Raw genomic sequence first — 23,721 nt, forward strand, 5'->3', positions numbered from 1 at the left:
TCAATGATCCGAGCGTGCTACAGGGAATACAGTCGCTATTTCAATGATCCGAGAGTGCTACAGGGAATACAGTCTGAAACTAGGGAACCGCACGCAGAGAACAAAACAGATGCAAATTGCATTCTAAAACACTGGCAGAATTGGTGACTAATCAGATCCAGGGGGACAAACAAGAAAGTCACAGAGGAGTGCGAGGCGTGAGCCCGGGCGTCTTTTAACATGAGGTGGTTCTTCTGAGGACCGGGGAAACCAGAAGATGAAAGATGACGAGTATAAGGTAATACCGTGCTATCCAGGTGCGCTTGTACTGAAAAAGCAACGGGTGACACAGGACCAGCGGGCAAATGAAATGCTTGAAGAGAGAGACTCAGACTTGGGGAATCGTCCACAGGGGGCTAAGAAAGAACCCGGGGACAACCGGGGGAATATTTGAGCGGGGAGAACACGAGACAGCAGAAAACTGAACAGCTGATGGGGCCCTGGTCACCACTGGGGCAGAGGGAGAGACCCACCGATGAAGGAGTGCAGAAGCAGGAAAGGATGGGGTCCAGTGAGCAAGAGAATGAAACGGTAGCTTTGGGGCCGACCTCACGTGTCAAAACGTGGAACCGCTCCATAGGCTGTTGTTCTGGGTGGTAACCCTCACAAGAGCAGACTGCCAGGCCTTTCTGCAAACACACTTCTGGCTGGACTCAAACTGCCGAGCTTTTGTGGAATCTCTAACACTCCACTCTCACCTTTCTCCTCCTTCCATCTGCCTGGATGGCTTACTGCTTATTGACCAAGCAGCATTGAGTGTTCATGACAGGGAAGTTCTATCACTAGACCTTTAGAGCTTCCGTGCTAGCCATAAATCTCATTAATTAATTAGATCATTAAGAGTGGTTTCCAGCCTCCTTCGAACTGGTTTAAGCAGGATTCTTGGGAAAGAAGGGCTTCAGATCAGTCTGGAGCGTGGTGGGTCCCCGGCTTCCAGGAGAGGAGAAATAAATTCCTGGGATTTCGGAGTCTTGCGGCCCTCCTGCCTGCATTCTGTATGCTTCTGTTCCTGCCCGCTGAGAAAAGGTGGGGCCACTTCCACAGCGTGGGGTGCAGTTCTGCAGAACCACCTGTGACTGGGGGCCACATCCAGCTCAGAAGAACAGCCTGGGAGGCCCACTCACCGAGCACGGGCAGCTGTGCTCCCAGCAACGGGACAGTTCATGTGCGCAGTTGGCTGCAGGGCTTCCACCGGGTTCAGTTCTGTTCCACCCCCTTCAGAGAGCTTTTGTCTCCGCTGCAAGTGCAGGGAATCAGAACCTCCATCGAAGGTTCTTGGAGCCCTCTGTGTATACTGATTTTACCTATGCATAATAATCTGAGAGAACCGGGCTTTTTCCTCCCCACAGCACTATGCACCTTCCTACCTGACTCCCATTCCTTCGACTCATGGGCACCCAGCATCATTCCAGGTGCTGGGACACGCAGTGACCATGCCCAACTCAAAATGCTTCTCCAGGTGGTGCTGCCCTGAGACAACAGGGTCACATAAACCTCGTCATAGGAGGGACATCATTCATCAAGTGCTGGCTGTCCGCCAAGCCATTCACACTCGGAGACCCTGTGCGACCCGGCGGAACTGCCCCTGCGGGGCTTCTTGGCTGTAATCTTGGCCAGATTACCGATTACCTGCTGGTGTGGTGGGTTATGTACTGGGCTGCTCACTCCAAGGTCCACAGTTCAAAACCACCAGCCAGTCCACAGGAGAAAGAGGAGGCTTTCTCGTCCCATCAAGACTTACCGTCTGAGAAACCCCCAAGGGCAGTTCCCTCCCATCCTGTAAGGTCTGTATGACTTGGAATCAGCTCGATGGTAGTGAGTCTGGTTTTTGCGTTTGGAATCTTTACGGGAGCAGCTCTCGGCTTCATGGACCTGCTGGGTTGGCTAAAACTGCTGACTTAAGGCAGGCAGCTCAGAGCTTAACCAATGCGCCAGCAGGGCCCCTTGAGAAGCATTGTATCGAGAAAGATACAATGAGAAAAGATGAGTCAAAGTGTGGTTTTAGACAGTGCGGTTCGGGAAGGCCTCGCCCAGAAAGCGACCCCTGCACAAAGTCCAGCAGCCGCAGAGGGAAGAACATTATTCTAGACAGAGGGAAATGCTTCAATATCCAGATGTAGATTTGTCTGAAGACGGGGAGGCCGCTGCCCCCCACCCCCACCCCCACTGCCAGCAGGGTGGGAGCTTCAGAGGGTATTATGATAGTGCTGAACACACAACAAGTGCCAAATAAAGGCTTCCCGAAGGGTGATTTTTCAAACTGCCATTTCCGGAAAGGCCCCGCTGCTGATGATACAATACAGGCTGTGTGAACGATCCGCGTTCCGCCCCGTGGCAAAGCCACCGCCCTGGAGGTCCCCAGCCCGGGGAGCCTCCTGGGGGCACATCTCATTACGGAGCAGGTGAGCCGGGAGGGACTCCCGGGGCCCTCCCCATAATCAGGACGGTGTCTGAGGGCCCTCCCCGTAATTAGGACGGTGTCTGAGCCAGGGCTCTATTTATAACCCCCAGCCATCAGCAAGCCACCCAGACGAGCAACAGGGGTCCCTCCGCAGCCCTATACCAACATCTATATGCGAACTGATTACCACAATTAATTTAATGGGGATTCCACCACACAAACAATGTATCATTTTATTAGGAAACTCTATAAGTGTCAGTGGTGCAATTCATTTTTATTAATTTTCTAAAATGAAATTAGCAGTGGCGGCGGCGGCCACAAACAGAAGTGGTATTGCCTTCCCATTCAGCAGCGTATTGGTGTCATTAATACCTTAATACCAGGAGGCCAGTTTGTATGAACTCAGCAGTTAACGGCACCAATTAATTTCAATACTTGAGGCGGGAGGGGTTGGGGGACCCAAACTCAACTCAACAACTAATTTAGGAAGGTCCTTGAACTACCGCAGCAACTTTTCCTCCTCCTGGGACAAGAGCTTTCAAGTGGAAACACCGGCATGGATCTTACCATACTAATAGGCACCGTTCTGCTTCCCTCCCACCCCACCCCCACCCCCCGGCCTTCAGCAAGGAAAGTCACCCTTCCACAGTCTGCAGACAGCCTGGCTTCCTGAAGGCAGAGCCTTTCGAGACGGCAATGCCCCCGTGCATGAACGCAGACCACAAACAGGACCTCATTTGATCCTGGCCATGACTTGCTGGGGCACAGGGCCAACACCAACTCCAGGTGTACATAAAGAAGCGAGCGGGGGCTTTACCCATCAGTCACTGGGTCACGTTGCTGATGTGCTGGAAGCTGTGCCACCAGTCGTCCACATGCCAGCTGGGCCACCCCTCGTGGACAGTGCTACGGGAGCTTCTAGACTAGGATGGATTAGGGAGACTTCGGGGGACCGGCTTCGAAAACGAGCCAGTGAGAACCCAGTGGGCCAGCGGAGCACTGTCCGCTATTGTGCTGGGAGATGAGCCTCCGGGGTGGGAAGGTGGGTAGACACTCATAAAACACCAGGGCTGCCACAGTGCCCTTCAGTGGAAGACGGGCTTCAACAAGTTCGTGGGAAATGGACTGAAAAGAGAGTGGTGTTCTCCGAAGAGCTTTCAGAAGCCTGTCTGGTACGAACGAGCCTAAAGACGGCAGAGGACCTGGGCGACATTCTGTTATGGCATGCCTCAGCTCCCGAGTGCCAGGCCCACTGCCGGGCAGCTGCAACAAATGGTCTGCTTCAAGTCGCAAAGCTGCTGAGTGACGGAGCCACGGCTCCAGCTCACATCCGTCCACCTTCCTTCTCTGCTGCCACCAGGCCCCTGGCCACCTCAGGGTGGGGCATCACTTGGCCCTGTCATTATAGCTCCAAAAGTCCAGCCTGGCCACGAGGGACATTCACTTCTCAACCGACACCCAAAGTCCTAAAGCTGAGCCATGAGGTAAATGCCTCCCCTTGAGAAGTTCTCCTGTTCGCATCTCAGAGAGATTCTGGTGGCACCCGGCGGCGGCAGGGAGCAGGACACGTGTCCGCCCTTGCAGAGAGCAAGGGTCTGAGCCTGGTCACATGGGTGTCAGGAGCACTCTCTGACGACAGAGATTCCGTCCGGGGAGTGTTTCACCCAGAAGGGGAGGGCGTATGCAGAGTCTGGAGTTCTGCTTGATGTGGGAGGCACCCTTGGAAGCAGCGACAAAGCAGCAATCCCATGAGCCCCCTTCTCCCCACGGAAACTACAGTAGCAGCACTGTGCACGTGAGGCCCCAGGCCAGCAGCTTCACCTCATCTAAGAACCTGTTAAAAATAACGCATTCCAGGGGCCCACCCCAGACATACTGAATCCCAACACGAGGAGCAGGGGCCCAGCAACCTGTTTGAATCATCCAGGGCATGTTGAAGGTCCCAGTGCCCGAGTGAAGGACACCCTGGGGAAAAAAGAGCCATGTGCCAGGCTTTCTGCAGTGGATGATTGGGTTGTAGTCACCAAATAGGAGATTAGATCACATTTACACTCCACTCCCAAACCCCCTCCCTCTCACTCTATGGAAAAGTGTTCTCTCCCCCGATCAGTTTGGGTGTGCTCATGGGCCTTGGTGTCGCTAAAGAATATTAGCAGGTGTGGCAAATGATGCAAGCGGGATGGCTTTGAACTTGTAAGGCCCCCTCCCTCCTCCATGGGGACCAGATGTGGCCCTTCAGTCTTGGTCCTAGAACAAAAAAGACGTCCAGTAGGCCTGAGCCCAACCAAAAGGCACAACCAACCCACATACTCATGAGCAGGAAAGAAAAATTGCTACACGCCACTACGTTTGGGGGACTGTTTGTTACATAGCATGGTCACAGCCAAAGCTGACGGCACCGGTCATCGTGTGTTATCGCAAAGGAAAGGATGGCCGGGAGAGGGAGGGATGAAGGCTTCTCTCCTACGTCTCAGGCTGAAAAGCAAACAAGTCAGAACCAACCAATCACCCCACCTGGGTGCCTCAACCAATCACCCCACCTGGGTGCCTCAAAAGAAGGGGAAGACGGACCCACTTTTACGGAAAGGAGACAAGGGGGTGTGGGAATCTCAGTCATAAATCTCCCTCAATAGTCTCCAACTAAGATAGGCTTTCTTTTTCCTCCAAATAATGCTAACCAGTAAAAACCTAAGTTTTACCACGTGATATCTGAAATACCTTCTAGAATGAATAAACCTCTTAAGGGGCAAGACCCTCTTTCTTCAGGGCCCAGGAAGGATGAACAGGTCAAGGTGATGGCCAAGGGGTCCCAGGACATACCGCTACCCTGCTCCTGAGCCCCGCTTAGCAAACCCTCCCGCTTTGGAGCTTCTGACCAAAGTGAAACACATGGGGCCTTTTGCTTCTTCAGTTCAGACCCCAGACCACGCGCACACTGAGTGGCACGCAGGGTGAACACCTTTCAAACCGATAAGCACTGACCCTAGGTCCCAGCTCTTGGAAGAGAGCAACCACGTGTTTTCGTGACTCTAGAATGAAACAAGGATTCCGTGGGGGAGCACCTGTCCTGAGAGTCCGTATCAGCTTGATGGCCACCCAGGGGTCTGGTTTGCTTTGGGAAGAAGGTAACATCCCCAAACAAACTTAAGAGTTTGAGGGAAGAAAAAAGAGGCTCCCCTTTAAAATAAGCCCTAAATCCCAACATCATGATTCTTTAGGAGATAATAGCAACAATGATGCTGGCAGAACACAGGTCAGCTATATTTTAGCCAATTTCCTCTCTCCCCAAGCGATGAGAGAAGCCAGTTGTTTGTGGTCGTCTGTAGGTTCAAGGGTGCTTTGGACACAATAAACTGGAAGTTCACCCACTGTTTTTAATTGGGGGGGGGGGAGGATCATCTTACCAGCCATCAAGAATAGCTTGACCTTCTGTTCAAAAAACACATTCAGATACAAGTGTGCAGTTAGCTAATTTCCCTTCCCAAAAAACCCCACCCCACTTCTAGAAAACACTGGTGGAAGAGTAAGCGCTTTCCTGAGGTCAACACGCAATGACCTTCCTGCCTGCCACCGCTCCCAAGCACCTGGCTGAAGGATTTGCTGTGAGACCATGAAGCCAAGACAGTTCCACCAAGTTCAACCACAAGGGAAAACCAGCACGGTGGCCGTGGCACGGCCTTGAACCCGGCGGACCATGTTCACCACCACAGCCTGCGGTCAGTTCGCCAGGCCTCGTGTCACAAGCTCTCAAGCACCACATGGCATTTTCAACGTGGTGCCCATGCATCGACCGGCCAGATCAGGACATCAGCGGGAACCAATCCCCAGGGCAGTTCAAATGTGAGAAACGGCAAGATCTGGGACATTACCTTGTCTTAGGGGAGGTGGTTAGCCATTCTTCGTGTTTCTCAAATGTTATTAAATAAGCTGCAATTTCCTGAAACAGAAGAATAAAAAGATAATAGCAACAATTAGCTCACATTGGACCCGGAGAGGCAAGAACATTTTCTACTGTTTCCTTCCCGAGGCTGGCGCCCCGGCTCTGCTGACAAACACTTGACTCGGGTGGACACTTGTGTCTAGTCTGGTTCTTTGAGAGTGTTTTTCATGTTGCTGCTTTTTATTAAGCGTCCTTTCCATTCAACCTGCCATTCAACAAGAATCAAAGCCTTGGGTTTCAAATAAGAAATCCGTGGCATGGACACACATACACGCACACACATGCACAAACAATATTTCTCTGTGGGAGGAGAACATCAGACACTGTCTCAGGTGTGAGTGTCAGTAACGCAAGGGAGGGCACACCACGTGACCACGGCAGGCAAGGTCATCATTGGAAAGTTGGGTCCATCGTCTTCTGACGCTGAACGGCTCTTCCATCATTGTCACGAGAGCCGTCACATTCCCGCAGCTGGATGTCCAACCCCCAGAGCCAAATCACAGCAAGATTAAACAGAAAAGATAAAGCCATACTCCAAAGAGGGAGAGAGACTGAGAAATAAGTTAACCTTTCCCACTCCTGCTGACTGACGCTATTGAGCGACTCTCCTGTAGGAAGAGCCGTGTCAGCAGAGTTTAAGGCAAAGATGGAGAAAAGGTGGGCACCTGAAGGTAAATTAAATATTTATAAACACAACAACATCACTGTGGAGAGAATTACTGATTTATTAATAATTTCCATAAAAAGCCAGTGGGTGACATCAACATAAGTCATTGCTTCAGCTCTGAGGCATGATATGGTCCATTACTTCCAGCTCCAAGCGGATCTGCTAACATGCAATTGGCAGGGATTGTAAGTTAAATTAAGGCTCGGCTAGTACACGTGTCTCTTGCTCTTGGTGAGGCTACAACACGGAGCTGTTGCCCTTGACTGTCAAGAAAAAGCCGAGACGGGCCTCCAGCTGACTCTCTCTGCGACCAGGTTCCTGGAAGAGGCTCGCTCCAGCACACACAGCCCTGCCCCGCTGCCAACCACTGATGGGCTTGACATCCTGGCGTTGGCCCCGTGTCCCGATGCTAAACTCGACCGCAACGCGAAGGAGGAGACGACCACCCCAACAGAGCAACGAGAGCAGGTTACAGTAAGGAATGCTGCCCATCCCATGTAGTCGGAAGGCCCCTGGGCGCAGATGGAGATCGGTCCTCTCCTAACCATGGAAACGGGTCCCTACCATGAGGTCACCAGTGTCTGGTAACCACTACAGCCCAAGCCACCTCCTTCCAGAAGCCTGTGCCCTCCTTCAAGAGCCTGGACAGCAGGAACCTACGCCCCCACGGGGTTGCCTGCTGTTAGGTTCCTGTGATTGGCTGCCGAGAATGAAACTACGAACTGAGCAGCTGCTCAGTCAGCACATACATGGCTCCCTCCCATCCCTGGGCCTCTCTCTGTCTCCTAGTTCCTCTCCTGAGAGAATTCCTTGCCTGGGCTCGGCCACCCAAAGGTCCAACAGGCCTCCTTTTTTGTCCTTTAAATTTTGGTGACACTGTATACACTGCCATACACTACTGCCACAACCTCTTCGTGTACAACGCGTTGGCACTGATACATTCTCCCCAGCCCTCTCCCAGTTGTTCCATCACCATTGACTTAGTCTCACTGCCTCCCCAAGTCCTCATCTAATCTCCCTTTAAGGGAGGAGGAAACTGCCGCCCGAAAGGAGAAAGGGGTCTGCTCGCGGTGCAGTGCATGTGTTTGTAATGAAGCCAGGCTCTGGGGCTCCGAATACAGGACACGCATGTCTCTGGCTGCCTCTCACACTCAATAGCACAGAAGACTCAGAATGCTGAAGCAAGAAGTCAGAGTGGACATCCAGAGGGTCGCAGCACTGAGAAAAAGAAAATGGCAGTCCTTATATACACAGTGATAGAAAGAGAGAGAGAGAGAGAGAGAGAGAGAAGTTCACAACCCTAGGCTTCTCCAGTGCCCTGGCTCTTCACCCGTCTCTTCCTGGATTCTAAATGCTGCATCAGTGCTGAGAAGGACAACGTGACTGTCAAGATGAAGGAATTCACTGCAGGTTCCAAAGCAAAGACTGTCCAGCTCGTAGTTTTTAAATGTTTCGTTTGTCCTTTGGACGTTCAAAAAGAAAAAGTGCCGCCAGGGCACAATGTGTGTGGCAGGGGCTCAGAAGACAGGCTGTAGTCGGATCCCACAGACTGATCGCTCACGGGCTGCTTGGCATCAGGCCGCATCCTGCAGACCAGGAAAGCAGGTGAGCCCACCCAGTCACTAGCCAGGCCAGATCGGGAAGGGCCAGTGGGCAATATAGTGCCTTGACTCAGCCCTGCAGGCCCCTTGCATGCCGTGAACTAGGCTTGTCCACCCACCAGAGGTAGTGGGGCACTCAGCCTCCACTTGCTGGTCAGGCTGGGCCTGTCTGCCCAGACCAATGTGCTCTGTGCAAAGCTCATCTCTGGGGTGAGCCAGCTGTGGGCCAGCCAGGTCCACAGGTTACCACCAAGGCCATGCCCTCGTGCTGGTAGATAAGAGGGCTTCTCTTGACCCTGCCCACCTCATCACACAGGCTCTATCTAGCTCTGCCCACCTAGCAGGCATGGCTGGGCCTCAGGAACCTTCTCAGCAAGGGCCACCTGTTCAGATTGAATTGTGTCCCATCAGAATCTTAATCTCTGCACGCCCCTCCCTCACCCCTTCTCGGTATGTAATCCCATTTCAGAACAGGGTTTTCCTTGATATGTTGATGCGTCCACATCACTGTGGGGTGTGTCTTAGATGGAATCACTGCTGAGTAACTAACCCATGTCTTATAAGAGCCCTGGTAACACAGGCCTAACTTCGTGGCTAACCCAAAGGTCAGCAGTTCGAATTTGCAAGCCACTCCAGAAAGAGGTGACAGCCTGTGTGGTAGTTACATAATCTGGTGTCAATTTGAGAGGATTATGAGTGAAGGGGTGGAGTCTGGCCTGTCAATCAAGATCTAACCAATGAGGTCTCTGTGTGGGCATGGCCTTCTCCTGAGAATTCTGGGAACTCCTGAATTTCCTCCTTGGAGGTGGGAGACACTTCTCTCTCTCTGCTCACTCCCTTGGAGACGCTCTACTGACTAGACACATGTCACTACGCTGATAGACCCCATGCCCTGGGAACTAGAGAAGCCACATGGACCTAACCTGATGCAACTAGACCTCTAGAGCCAGAAAAGCCACGTGGAGACACCTGCCAGTGCTGAGATGCTTACAACGCCACTGGATCCACAAGACTTCTAAGCCACTGGCCTGTGATCATCCTGCATTCAGTGTCATTGCATGTGCTGAAGAAGACTTTATAGATTGGCATCGAACATATGGGCTAATATCAGACTGATGGACTTGATCTGGACTGGGCTGGGGCATTTTCTCAATGTTCAATTGTTCTTGTCTATAAACCTCTTTCTTACATGCATATGCATGTCTATGAATCTGTTTCTCTAGTCTCCCCGGACTAACACAGCCTGCTTCCTTAACCTTGGAGCCCTGGAGACCCTGTGGGGTAACCCTACTCTGTCCCAACGGGTGGCCGGGAGGCAGAATAGACTCAATGACATGGGCTTGGGCTCTCTGCTGTTGGTTTTCGTCGGTGTCAGATGACACAGAGACCAATGAAACAGACGCAAGTACAATTAGGGAGACCACGGAATGTAGGGATGACCAAGGACCATGGGGATCACCAAGGAATGTGGGATTTACCAAAGAGTCTCAGGACTACATAAGGTGAAAAAGACAAAGAAGGAGCTTCCCCTAAAGCCACCGCCTGAATTCAGACCTCGGACCTCCTAAACTGTGAGCAAATAAAGTTTGGGTTTTTTTGTTTAGATCATTTTATTGGGGGCTCGTACAATTCTTATCACAATCCAAATATACATCCATTGTGTCAAGCACATTTGTACATTTGTTGCCATCATCATTTGCAAAACATTTGCTTTCTACTTGAGCCCTTAATATCAGCTTCTCATTTCCCCCCTCCCGCCCCGCTCCCCTCTCCCTCATGAACCCTTGATAATTTATAAATTATTATTATTTTGTCATATCTTACACTGTCTGACATCTCCCTTCATCCACTTTTCTGTTGTCCATCCCCCAGGGAGGAGGTTATATGTAGATCCTTGTAATTGATTCCCCCTTTCTACCCCATCTTCACTCCACCCTCCAGGTATCGACATTCTCACAACTGGTCCTGAAGGGATCATCTGTCCTGGATACCCTGTGTTTCCAGTCCCTATCTGTACCAGTGTACATCCTCTGGTCTAGCCAGATTTGTAAAGTGGAATTGGGATCATGATAGTGGGGGGAGGAAGCATTTAAGAACTAGAGGAAAGTTCTGGTTTTTAAAGCCCCCCGTATGTGGTATTTCTGCTACCACAGCACCAGGGCACCAAAACCTGGCATCATTCGGGACTCCCAGCCCCTGTGATGCTTCTCCCTGGTCTGGTCCGCAGCTCCAATGGAGAGTCCAAGGCTCGCTGCAGAGCCCAGACTGTGTCTTGTATCCAAAGATATAATGGAGAGTTGCATGAATGAAGGCAAACTCCTCTTCTAGATCAGGGGTGGGGGACATCCAGCCCCAGGGCCTTAGAAGTCCCTCGAAATCATCCTGTTACCAAGTAACATCACACACCTCACCAAAGCGAAGCAATTCCAGCCATCACCTGAAGGGGGAGGTAATGAAATGTTTGACCAAAATGGCCCTCTAATGATAATATCAATGCCCAAATGGCCCTTGGCAGGAAAAAAAAAAAATGCATGCAGAAAGAGCCCCGCCTGTGCCGCCTCTTCTGCATCTGTGAGGAGCGGGGGGTGAGCAAATCAAGGTCTAGATGCAACCACCCTGTGTATGAAGAGAGCACAAAGCACCGAACTCACTACCACTGAGCCAATTCCGATGCAGAGTGACCTCAAGAACAGGGTAGAACTGTCCTGTGGGTTTCTGAGAATGTCCCAACTCATAGTGACCCTATAAGACAAAACAGAACTGTCCCTACAGGTCTCTGAGACACTAACTCTTTATGGGAGTAAAAAGTCTCATCTTTCCCCCAAGTAGCATCTGGTGGTTTTGAACCGCCGACCTTGGGTTAGCAGCTCAACATATAATCAGTAAGAGGTTCCCTGGAAATGCCCTGCCAACTGCTCCTCACCCAGGCCGGCCAACTCAGAGCCACCCCGCTCCTGAAAATGTCCATGAGCTGCAAATGGCAGCTGTGTGTGTAGTTTTTAAGTTTCTAACAGCCATGTGTTTTATCAGCACACAGAAATAAAAAATCAATTTTAAGACACCCACTTCAGCAGTAGATTGTATATGTTAACCCCATGTACCCCACACCCTGTCATCTCACTGATTTTTAGAAATAGCCAGGAAGTTCTACTGCTGCACCAAGTGTTCAACATTGGCAGGGGGAGGGGAGGAGATGGGGGTGGGGGTCCACGTACAGCCCAGGTCAGTGTGCATTAACCACATGTTCCAGTGCTCCAGGGCCGCATGCCACAGCTGGATTAACCCAGTTCTAGACATGAACTTCATGCAAGTCGGCAAAACACAACATGTTACCTTGAGCCAAAGGACACCACACTGCCCAGTCACAGACTGCCCTCTGTATCTGGGGTGACTGACCTCAGGCCCCATGTATGAAAGGAAATACCCCCTCAAGCCAGCACGGCCTTTGAGAGCAGGGCTCACTGTCCCATTGACCTATTCGGGGGATGGGGACGGGAGTTCATTTGTCGCCCTGATGGGTGGGACAATTTTCATTTGTTTAGAGTGATGTGAGATTCTCTAGCGCCTGTCAATCTGTCATATTATGGCAGTGTGTGTAGTGATTACCCATGGGGCTGCTCACCGCAAGTTCAGCAGTTCAAAACCACCAGCTATTCTGAGGGGGAAAGATGAGGCTCTCTACTCCCTTAAAGAGTTACAGGCTCGGAAACCCACAGGGACAGTTCTACCCTGTCCTACAGGGTCCATGTGAGTCAGCATGGCTCGATGGCAGTGAATTTGATGATGCTGTTCGACTACTGGCAGTGCCATGCATGGTGGAGCTTCGATGGGTCAGTGAAGCTTCTAGATGAAGACAGACCAAGCTTTCTCAAACGTAGCCAATGAAACTGTAGTAATTGCAGCAGAATCTTTTCTGATCAAGTGCTCAAAGATGAGACCCCCTAGCTTGGAGGTCACTCAAAATACACAGTGGCCACAGCAATGGACTCAAACAGACCAATAGCTGTGGATCTGGCAGAAGACCCCAAAACTCACTGCCATCGAGTCAGTGCCAACTCATAGGGACCCTCTAAGGCAGGCTGGAATGTCCCCTCTGGGTTCCTCAGACCGTAACTCTTGGCAGGACTAGAAGCCTGGCTAAGTAGCAGTTGTTCTGCGATGCTTGCAGCTGAAGGAGCCTGGGTGGCATGGTGGTGATGTGTTGGGTGGCGGGCAGTCAGGTCAGTCGTTGGAATCCACCAGCTGCTCCATGGGGGAAAGACGGGACTTCCTACTTTCATCAAGAACGACCGTTCTAGCCTGTCCTACAGGCTCGGTCTGAGTCGGCACCTACTCAATGGCAGGGAGTTTGAGTTTGGAGTATTACAGGAGGTCGCCCCGAGGAGGACTCCAATGGACAACAAACAACAACCATGCGATTCGTGAGGATGCTGGGGCATGGGTGCCAACAGAGTTGACCTTGGTCTCTCAACCCAATTTCTCAATTACTGCCATTCCGACCATCTGAGACAGTGTATCTTTAACTCAATGGAATAATCCAGCCGGAGAAATCCAATTCTCCTCCAACCATTTCCCATCTAGCAGCTCCCAGGCAGAGGGACGGGTGTCCCTCCCAGGGCTTCCAGCTGATCTCCTTCAGACTGTCCATCTGTCTTCAAGACAAGGGTCCAATGCCGGGCAGAGGGGAAAACGAGTCACTTGAGGTGATTTTAGGGTTTATCATAACAAAGTAAACAGCCCCCCCAAATAGCTTTGTTTCTTTTTCTCTTGAGTCCAAGTAATAAAAATATCTCTGGTTTATGCATCTCAGGTGTTTTATACACACACACACCCCACAAAAGAACTTTCAACCAAAGGATTTTTTATGAGAGTTTTGCACAAGGGTTTTATCTGTAAGGGACCAAAGCTAAGGGGTGGGGTGGGGGGGGGGCGGGAAGGCCCACACTCTCCTAGCAGCTGGCCTCAGCATCTGCCAGAGCCACAAAATGCAATTATATTACTCCCAAATGAGAAGTAAAAATATCTTGTTTCCAATACTCTTGGTTTTAAGGCTCATACTCCCTGTCCTCTGGGCAATCGGATGGTGCCAGATCTCTGTGCTATGCACTTTAATAGGGATGTGTGAATGTCATATTAATGACTTCTAACTGCCATGTTGACAGTGGAAGCAAACTTTCCCAGAATCCACCACTCATTACACATGACAATTAATAAGAATAATAATTGGCCTTAGTGTTAAAAATAAAATCAATCGATCAATCACCATTCCACGCCCCACCCCCGGGACGCTATCCAATTCATCCCATGCAGAACGTGTGTGGGTCTCCTCCGGCATAAGTACTCCATCCAAAACCCAAGAGCACAATCCCCAGGTGCACGTATCCCCATCCCTGTCCATTCATGTGTTTTCTGAGCACCCAGCTGACTGGACCACAACCCTGAACAGGATGTACAAGATCAATAGCCCAAATCATGCTTTCCAGATAACCAGCTCTTAGGTCATAAGCAACTGGCATAGAGAACAGTGGTTTATAAATCATATTTGTATAGGTTGTAGTCTAACTCTCCTCTCACAATTTATGAGGATGGAAAAGATCGCCAAGGGTGTCTGAAGGGCTTTCCATAACATGGGGAATCACAATTCAGGATAAATTCCTAAAAGCCTAAGCCTCGGAATTAAAGTCGGTCCCAGGTGGCTCGCTGCTACTTCGACGTGGTCAACGAGGTCTCCGGATGCTGCAAGAACCAGGCAGCAAGGAAACATTGAGCAACCATAAAAAATATTCAGAGACAGGCTCAGGGAAGAGGCAATTCGTCCATTCTTTCATTTATTCGTCCACTCAGGGATCCAACCCTTCAATAAATTATTGAGTGCCCCTACTATATGGCAGGCACTATGCCAGGCCCTAATGATACCAAGACATATGAGAAATGGTCCTTATCCTCCAATACACCTGGGAAGACAGACTAGACTGCGGGATCCGGGGCTATTGTGTCAACTGCAAAACAGACGATGAGTGTTGAATTAGCAGCATGAACAATGACTTACAAGATCACAGAGGAGAAGAGCAGGGAAGGGTTCTCGACAAAGTGAGCGTTTAACCCGGTTCTTGAAGAATGAGTAATTTCCCCAGCAGACCGGTAAGTGGTAAAGGCATTAGGCAAAAGCATTGTGCATGTGCAAAACCAGGAAAGCGGGGAGAGCGAGTCTGTCCCAGAAATGGAATACTCCGCAGTAGTTGGAGCTGCAGAATGGGGCCAGTGCTGGCTCAGCGGTAGAAGAGAGAGAGACCCTGGCATGAGAGGGACTCAGGGTTGACCCTGGCCAAATGTATACACCCCATCCACAGCCATCACCTGTCTATCAGGAAGCTTGCGTGCTGTTCTGATGCTGAACCGCTTTCAGTTCAGTAAGGAGCTCCCATACCATGGCAGCCTAAGAAGACAAGCTTAGCGAGCTTCTTCCAAAAATCAGCCAACCCGAAGGAAAACAGCTGTCTGACCCACAGCCAATCATCGGGCTGGTGCAGGACTGGCCAGGATGTCTCTCCACGGTGCTTCGTTCCATGTGCATGAGGGCTCCTTGAGTTAGGGACGGTCACGAGACGTAAAGATGGACGGGCTTCAACCACAGAGTCTGAAGATCCCTGGAGAAGAACGGCCGAACCCAAAGCTGGAAAGGGGAGGCGGCTTCCAACCGGAGGGATGGAAATGCCAAGTGAATTGAGTTTTTCTAGAAGAGCCCGGAAAGTCATGGCAGTCTTTCCATCAGAGGAGAGATGCAGAAATGACCATGCTGTAGAAGCCATGCTTTGGTGCCAGCATGGCAGGGAGGGCAAATACTTACTGGAAATCATGATCAGAGCCCTGGAGAGGGGCAATGAGATCCTGAACCGCGGCGCTCAGAATGGGGAAATGGAACCAGACTGATACGTGTATATTTATATATCTTTACAAAAGTGAACTAAATGGGGCTTGAAAACCAATTGGCTGGAGAAAATGAGGGCAAGGCAGGCAGCAAGGGTGCCTCTGAAGCACAGGGCACACACTGGCTGGCCACCCAGGGGCTCAGTCTAGCCAGAGATGTGCTTACTTGGTCCACACAGTATTTTTTCCATCTGAATTATTTGCCAACAGTTGAAAATTGAAAGATGGGGAGTCCCAGCATCTCTTGAAAAATGAGATGATCCGGCAACTCCAGGCCAGGCTCCTGCCGAGCAGCCGCTGGTTGGAGCTGAGAAGCAGCTGCCCCTTCAGATGGGTGTGCACTCTCCAGATGGCCACAGCCTCCACCTGGCTGGCTGTCTTCACTGGCAAGACCCACCTGGACTGTAGGCATTGGCTTTGAGGCTCCTACGCTGGCATTGGCAACTAGGCAAATAGGCCAAGAATCAATACAGGCTACCCAGAAAGAAATACATTTGAGAGCAGTAGAGCTGAAAAGAAAAATGGGCTCACCAGAACCCTCGTGGCACCTGAGTACATGGGCATTTGATGATTAAGCTGAGCCCAAGAGTGCCCCAACATCTTCCTCACTGTTAGAACATGTCTCAACTTATTATCTTCTAGTGCTTGCTTAACCCTTATGTATCCTGCTTGGTGGGCCCAGTAAACATTTCTCCTGTGCCAACCTGGCAGCGCATTAAACTTCATCAAAGGAGAGCAATTAAGTGAGCCTACAAGATGATAGAGGCAAGAAGACATGCCCTATTCCATTTCTGTCCCCTGTTGTTATGACCATTGTCATTATCATGCAGAGTAGGAACCCAGTAGCCACAGAGGTGAGTTTCAGTTGAGCTCTAGGACGCACTCTGTCCGGAGCTGGCTGCTTCAGCCCCGTTCCAATCTCCCCACACCCTAAGTCAATGCAGGCTGCATCAATGGGCCAGCTCTAGCCCTGTGATACCGCCAACAACAGCAAGTCGCCTCTACAGACCCACGCCAGCCCATGCCCCCAGCACACAGCATGTTCCCGTGGAAGTCAAGTCTGCGGCAAAAAGGCATGGATCTCAGCCTGTGAGGCTGGGGGTGGGAGGTGGGGGACTGCATTCTTCTAGCCCTTAGTTTATTCACTATTCCCTCTTTCTCAGTCAAGCGTATAGGTTCCCAGACTCATTTGGCCTATTGCCCCCGGCAATGAAAAACTTTTGTACTATAGCCCATAACCCAGGATGAAATGTACATAGCTGTTTTATAGCTCCCCCCACCCCTGATCATATCACCCACCTTGGTAAACACCTGATACTTCTGAAATGCTTAGCATTCTCTTGGATCCCTCTTAGTAGTTAATAATGATAAAGCTAAAAGATTACATAGCCTTCCAAGTGGACAATACTTAACAGAAAGAAAGCAAAAGTCCTCACAATGAAACTGCTAAGCAACTTCATGGCAACTTGGACCCATGAGCAATATCCAGTCAAGCCATCAAAAGATGCACTGCGTTCGCCACATCTGCTGCCTCTTGCACGTGTCAAAGAGCAAAGGTGTCATTTTGAGGGCTAAGGTGTGCCTGACCCAAGCCATGGCACCTTCAATTGCCTCCTATGCAGGTGAAAGTTGAATGATGCCCCTTTGAACGGTGGTGCTGGTGAAGAATATCGACTACCAGAAGAATGAAGAAATTTGTCTTAGGAGTACAGCTGGAATGTTCCTTGGGAGCAAGGGTGGCAAGATTTTGTCTGACCCACTTTGAACGCAGGATCAAGAAGCTCCATTCCCTGGAGACGCGCACTGTGGTTAGGAACGTAGAGGGGCAGCGAAAATGAGGGAGACTGACGTACAGTGGCTACAGCAATGGGGCTCAAACGCTGCATGGCGAGCGCTCTGCTTGATCGTACACAGGGGCACGGTGCGTGGGAACTGACTTCACAGCAGTCGACAGCCACCTTCTCTCTCCCCAAAAAAAACCCAACATTTGCCCCACTGAGTCGATTCCAACTGATCGCGACCACGTTCTACTAGTTCACACTTCTCTGGATTTAATCGCCCCTCGTCAAATGACCAGGTCATTTCTCTCTCCTGACCGGACCCTGACTCGTAGAAGAAGCATTCGCAACCCTAAGGAAACCTGTAGCCCGCAGCTGCGTCACCTTAGAACCCAGGCTACAATGTGTGTAGTGGTGGTTGTTAGCTCCCTCCGAGTTGGCCCCCGATCATGGTGGCCCCCAAGGCTGACAGAGTACAATCACAGAGTTCCCTTGGCGGTGATCGTGGCACAGGCAGAGCATCAGACCTTCAGCTCCACAAACCAACCTTGACATTGGCAGCCAATCACAACTCGGCGAGTATAGGGGAATGACACCGACTTCAGGAGAGGAAATGCGTATTAGGGGAAGCACGCTAATTCTGAGTGAATCATTAGGTGTGTTAACTGTGAACGCACCCAGTGACTCCATCAGAAACCGATTACAGGCAAGAAAACCTGTTGGACTTGGGGCGGGAGGGGGGTGGCATTGCTCTCTGTCCTATGAGCTTGCTGTGACACCGAACATACTAAAGAGCACTTAAAACGACGCCCCAAGGAGGACTCCCTAGCAGTTTCCTACATAGCAGCCACTTCAAAGCTCAAACAACTATACAAAGTGGCCAGGGCAGCCCTTAGGGATAGACCCCAGAAGGCGGACATGAATAGGGGAGCACAGGAAGGAATGACCGCGCAGCCAATGTTGTGAAACAAACCACGCATGAACGGTGGAAGACTAGTTCGCTCCGTAATCTTTCACTCGAATCACAATAAAAAGCTTTAAAAAAAATCAAGACATAAATGTTTTTAAATAGCATTTCCTCTAGAACAGGACAAAAGTCCTTCCATTTCCCTCTGACTGAGTGTGGCATGTGACTTGACAGTTTCTGGCCTCAGTTTCCTCACTTGAAACACGGGGTAACATGACCGTAGAAGATGGGTTCAGACACATGGCTTCCTGGCACACAGCAGATCACCAGCTTAAAGTTTTCTTTTTAATCGAGCTCATACAGGCATCATTTGCATGCAATAAAATACACCCAGTCCAATGAGTTTTAACAAATGACACACGGCGTACCTATCGCTACCTCATATATCCCATTGAACAAGTCACTTAGCATTTGCTAGCTAACAGAAATGCAAGTAACTCTACACCCTGTGGCCTTGCAATATCCATTTATACCTTGTAGTCGTTTTATAGCTTCTGTAGGATTTTCTAAATAAACCAGCATGTCATCGCCTAATCAAAGCAGCTCTACTTCTTCCGACTTCTACTTCCTTGGTAAACGGACAGGCTTTTTTCACTTCTTTGTCTTACCTCATTACTCTGACTAGGACCTCAACCACAATAACGAATGGAAGAGGTGAGAGTGGATGTGCTTGTCTTGATCCCTGCAATAAGGGAAGGAGACATGCCCTTTCTCAGGCTGAGGAAACAATTCCTTTCCTGGTTTTCCGATCATTCCTGACATAATAAGTGTGGGATTCTGGCAAAGAACTTTACATCCTTTGTCATAATGACCATCCTGGTCTCTGCTTCGTTCCTTCAAACACAGAGACTCTCAGGAATTGTTGTTACCGGGCTAAAACAATGCTACATTCTCGGGACCAATTTCATTGATCGTCATCCAGTCTCCTTTTTATACACTGCTGCTTTTGATTTGCCAAAATATTGTTAAGACTATTTTCGTATATGTCATGAAGGATATCGGTCTATGATTTCCTCTTGTAATGCCTTATGTAATATGTATTACATTACAGTAAAATGTAACGTAATCAGATTCACATAGCACTCACCCGTGAAGCTATATGGAATAGAAATTTCCTTTGTAGGAAGTTCTTAAATTATAAATTCTACTTTTTCCCCATGGATAGAGGTCTCTTCTGGTTTTAACTTTCTCCTTGATTCACTTTCGTTCTTTGTATCTTTCTACAAGTATTTCCATTTCATCTGAGCTAGTAGATTTATTGTCGTAAAGTATTCATTATTCACACTTATTATCCTTTTAATGTCTGTACAATTATAATGATGTCCCCTTGCTCATTTTTTATATTGGTAATTTGTGTCTTGTTTTCTCTAGATCATTCTACTCGGAGGTTTATCTCTTTTATTAATCTTTCAAAGAAGCTGCTATGGGTTTCAATAATTCTCTCGATTGTTTATACATTTCCTACTTTGTTCGGTTCTGCTCTTACCGTTATTGTTTCCTTCCATTTATTTTGTGTTTAACTGGTTTTTATTTTTTTAGCTTCTTAATGTAGGCTCTTAGATCATTGATTTTAGACCTTTCTTCCTTCCTGCTCTCTGCCTTCACAGGATTCCGTTTCCCTTTAAGCACTGCGTGGCTGCATCTCACGAATGTGGGTATCTTCTGGTTTTGTTTCATCCCTTTCAAACTCTTTCCCAGTTTCCATTACTAGGAGACAAGTCTTCCTGGGCCTCTCATGATTCTGAGAAGGTGTTCTCCGTCTTTGTCCCAGATGACCTTAACGAGTATGTTTGTATAGCAAACGGCCTTGAAGAGTGGAGAGAGTGCCTTCCCTCCGGATCAGGAGGGAGCTTGACTCGCCGTCCTGGATCACTGGCGGGGTTTCCATTCAGAGGAAAGGGCAGTTCTACCTACTGCCCATTAGCGGATTCTGGCTCCCTGAGCTCAGCGCCCAGGTGCCATCTGGCACTCTTTCCTTGTCCTGTGGGAGCAAGGACTCGGGGCGCCAGCGTCAACACGTTGACACACTCGCTATCGCCGTTGCTGTGATAAACTAACCTTTTTCTCTGACCCCAAAGTTCCATATGCTCTCCCAGTCTCCATGAAATGGAGGCCGACCAACTCAGAATCTGACAGATGAGGTAAAAATCCCAGGCCACGGTGATTTGTTTTTTGATCCATAAGATCCACTTAGAAGTGGGCTATTTGATTTCAAATATTTGAGAGTTTTCCCCGCGTATTAGTGTTATGGATCGCTAATGGGTTGCTTTTGAAGACCTAGAACATGCATGGTTTCAGCTCTGTCAAGTGAACTGAGACTTGTTGGAATAGATTTACTGGCTTTCAATCGGCTTGTTCTACCTGTTACTGAAATGGGAGTGTTGAAGTCCAACCAGAATCTGAGCTGCATCTGTTTCTCCTTGCGGTTCTATTAGTTTTCACCTTATGAATTTTGCAATAGTGCTATAAGTAGGTGCTCTGGAGAAATGAATTCTTTGAGGTGCCCTGTTGCCAGGGCAATTTGGAAAAACAGGGATTTCCCCTCTAAACTCTGAAGAGTTTTGTCTTTGCTCAAGTTTTCCAATCCAGAGGACCTGTAACACTGCTGGGGTAAACTGCAAACTGGTTGGTTTGACCATTTTTTGTCTGGTTGTGGCTGCAGCCTCCTGTGGTGGGTATGTGCTTTGCAGGGATTGGCCAATATACTATGCAAATGAAGTAACTAGAGTTGACTATGTAATTGAAGTATCTATAGCTTACTGAGAGGCGATTGGTCACTTCCTGGCTCTGGTAAGAGGGTCATGCCTTAAAGTTGATAGGAGTTTGTAGATGTATGAAGCTAACCCCATGGAGGTTTTTCAGACGAGAAGCAGGTAGAAGCAGAAGGAAGAAAGTAGAAAGATGAAGCAGGGAAAGGACACAAGGAGCCCCCTAGAAGAGCTGTCACATGGATGGGTCAAGGGCTCGAACCAAAAAAGGAACCAAGGCAGAGATGGCAGGGACAGACCCAGAGGGGCCTTGCAGCAGAGTTGGTGGCCGTGGAGGCCAAAGACAGAGAGGTCTGTGTTCAGGGTGGGCAACAGGAGGGATGCTGTGAGAAGGTGAAAGAAGGCTTTCCTGGGGGGACCTGCATGGCTGAAGAATAAAGAGAATTGCCATGCACTCCGTGCTTCCTGGTCCTGGTCCGGCATTGATCCTGATCCCAGGGTGGACCCCATGTTTGTTGTCAAGGGTCACCAAGTCAGTTCAGACTCACAGCGACCTTGGCACAACAGAGCAAAACCCTGCCCAGTTCTGCGCCATCTTCCCAATGGCTGTGGGAGCCTACTGTTACAGCCACTGTGTCCACACATCTTGTAGAGGATCTTCCTCTTTTTCCATGAGCCTCTGTTTTGCCAAGAATGATGTCCTTTTCCAGAGACTAGCCTCTCCTGAAAACACGTCCAAAGTATGTGAGACCAAAGTCCACCAGCCTTGCTTCTAAAGAACAATATAGCTTTACTTCTTCCAAGACAGATCTGTTCATTCTTTGGGCAGCCCAGGGTATTTTCAATATTCTTTGGGGAAAAAAATTCTAATGTCCTCTGACTCTCTGATTGCACTTTCTTCTTCTCTCCTGGGTTTGATAAGCCACTGCAATGAGCACACAGAACTCACAGAACATACTTACAGTTAAGTAGTTTATCAAGGAAGAAACAGAGTACCACTGGAGTCCTGGTGGTGTAGCAGTTATGCACTAGGTGGCTAGCCACAAGGTCCACAGTTCAAAACCACTAGCCACTCCAAAGGAGAAAGACAGGGCTTTCGCCTCCCATCAAGAGTTACCATCTCAGAAACTCAAAGGGGCAATTCTATCCTGTCCTATAAGGTTCGCTGTGAGTTGACATCAACTTGGTGGCAGTGAGTAATAGGGGTACAACTACGTATTATTCCACCAGTTGTCTGTCAATCTGCCATGTGGGGGTGGCTTGTGTGTTGCGATGATGCTGGAAGCTTGGTCAAAGCTCTTTTAAATACCAGCTGGGTCACCCAAGGTTTCAGAGGAGCTTCCAGAATAAGGACAAATTATGAAGAAGGAATAAGCTGTCCATTTCTGAGGGATTCGCTACTGAAAACTTATTAGGAAGGAAGCAATAAGGTACAGCTATTTATTCTTAAGGAAGTGATACAGTACAACAATTACTTCTCTAATATGCCACTCACGTGTAAGTATGTTCTCTTAGCTCTATGTGTCTGCTGTAGTGGATTAACAAGCCCAGGAGAGAAGGAGAGAGTGCAGTGGGAGAGTCAGCAGATATTAGAATTGGTTTAAAAAAAAAGTTGACAAATAGAGGTCTGTCTGACCTCACCTCGTGGGAATCGACTTTGGGCTGAACTTGACCATTATCCCCATTAAAATTAGACTGGTCTTGATGCTGCTACCACTCTCGCTGCTTCCCAGGTCATGCACATTCTATGATTGTGAAATGTCCCTCTTTAACCCAGGAAATATTCCTTGTCCTGGAAGCTTCTTTGTTTGCTCTGCCTCCTTAGCCGCTCCACCTTTCTAATGATGAGGGTGCGAGAGATGTAACTTTGTCCATCCTTTCCACCCCTTTTCTTTCACCTGCTTGTCTTTACGTTTAAAGGATGGTTCTTATAAAGAGTGCGTCGTTGGTCTTGCTTTTGCATCCCATCTGACAATCGCTGCTTTGAAATCAAAATACTTGGATTGTTTGGATCCATTGATGCGGCTGAACTTAAATGTACCATCATGCTCTTTGCTTGCTCTTTGTCGCATTTGTTCCCTGTCCCTCCTTGTTTCCTTGCCTTCTGTGGGTGGTGGTGGTGTCATGGGGTTGGCTCTGACCCATGGCGAGCCTGTGTGCAGCCGCACAATACACTGCGTGGCCCGGCACCATCCTCACAATGGTTCCTCGGCCTGAGCCCATAGATGTAGCCAGTGTGTCAATCCGTCCCGTCGAAGGGCTTCCTCTTTATTTTCATTCCTTTGTGCTGCGGTGAGGCTGAAAGCTATGTCACTGGTATTTCAAATGCCAGCAGGGTCACCCAAAGTGGACAGGTGTCAGCGGAGCTTCGAGACTAAGAACAGACCACCGAGAAGGACGCCGCTCCCCACATCAGAGGAGGAAGCCGCTAAAAGCCTTACACGTAGCTTCTAAGCATTTTCAAATTCGGTCTTCTATTAGATTAGCTGATGGTATTTTAGTATTCCAGTTTCATCTCCACTATTGGCTCTTCCGTCTGCTTCTGCTTGACGTGTGCTGTTCTTGCGGGTTCCTGGTCTATCTGTGAGTTACCAGAGTCTACCTTCAAACAATACTACTACCACTGCCCGCTGCCCGCTGCCCAGAGTGGATTCACGTCACCGAGAAAGACTGTAACAGTTTCCTTCCACCTC

General features: G+C 49.4%; 1 protein-coding gene across 1 annotated transcript in view; it reads right to left on the minus strand.

The window, feature by feature from the left end:
• CAMTA1 (calmodulin binding transcription activator 1) overlaps positions 1-23,721 on the minus strand; it is a 1,095,522-nt gene that overhangs the window by 723,358 nt on the left and 348,443 nt on the right. Inside the window, exon 4 of the mRNA XM_045299056.1 lies at positions 6,310-6,377. Coding sequence (XP_045154991.1) covers positions 6,310-6,377 — 68 coding nt within the window. The remainder of the gene's footprint in view (positions 1-6,309; positions 6,378-23,721) is intronic.

The sequence above is a fragment of the Echinops telfairi genome, unplaced genomic scaffold (assembly GCF_000313985.2).
Source record: "Echinops telfairi isolate 266 unplaced genomic scaffold, ASM31398v2 ScPeMD7_7457;HRSCAF=8495, whole genome shotgun sequence".
Taxonomy (NCBI): domain Eukaryota; kingdom Metazoa; phylum Chordata; class Mammalia; order Afrosoricida; family Tenrecidae; genus Echinops; species Echinops telfairi.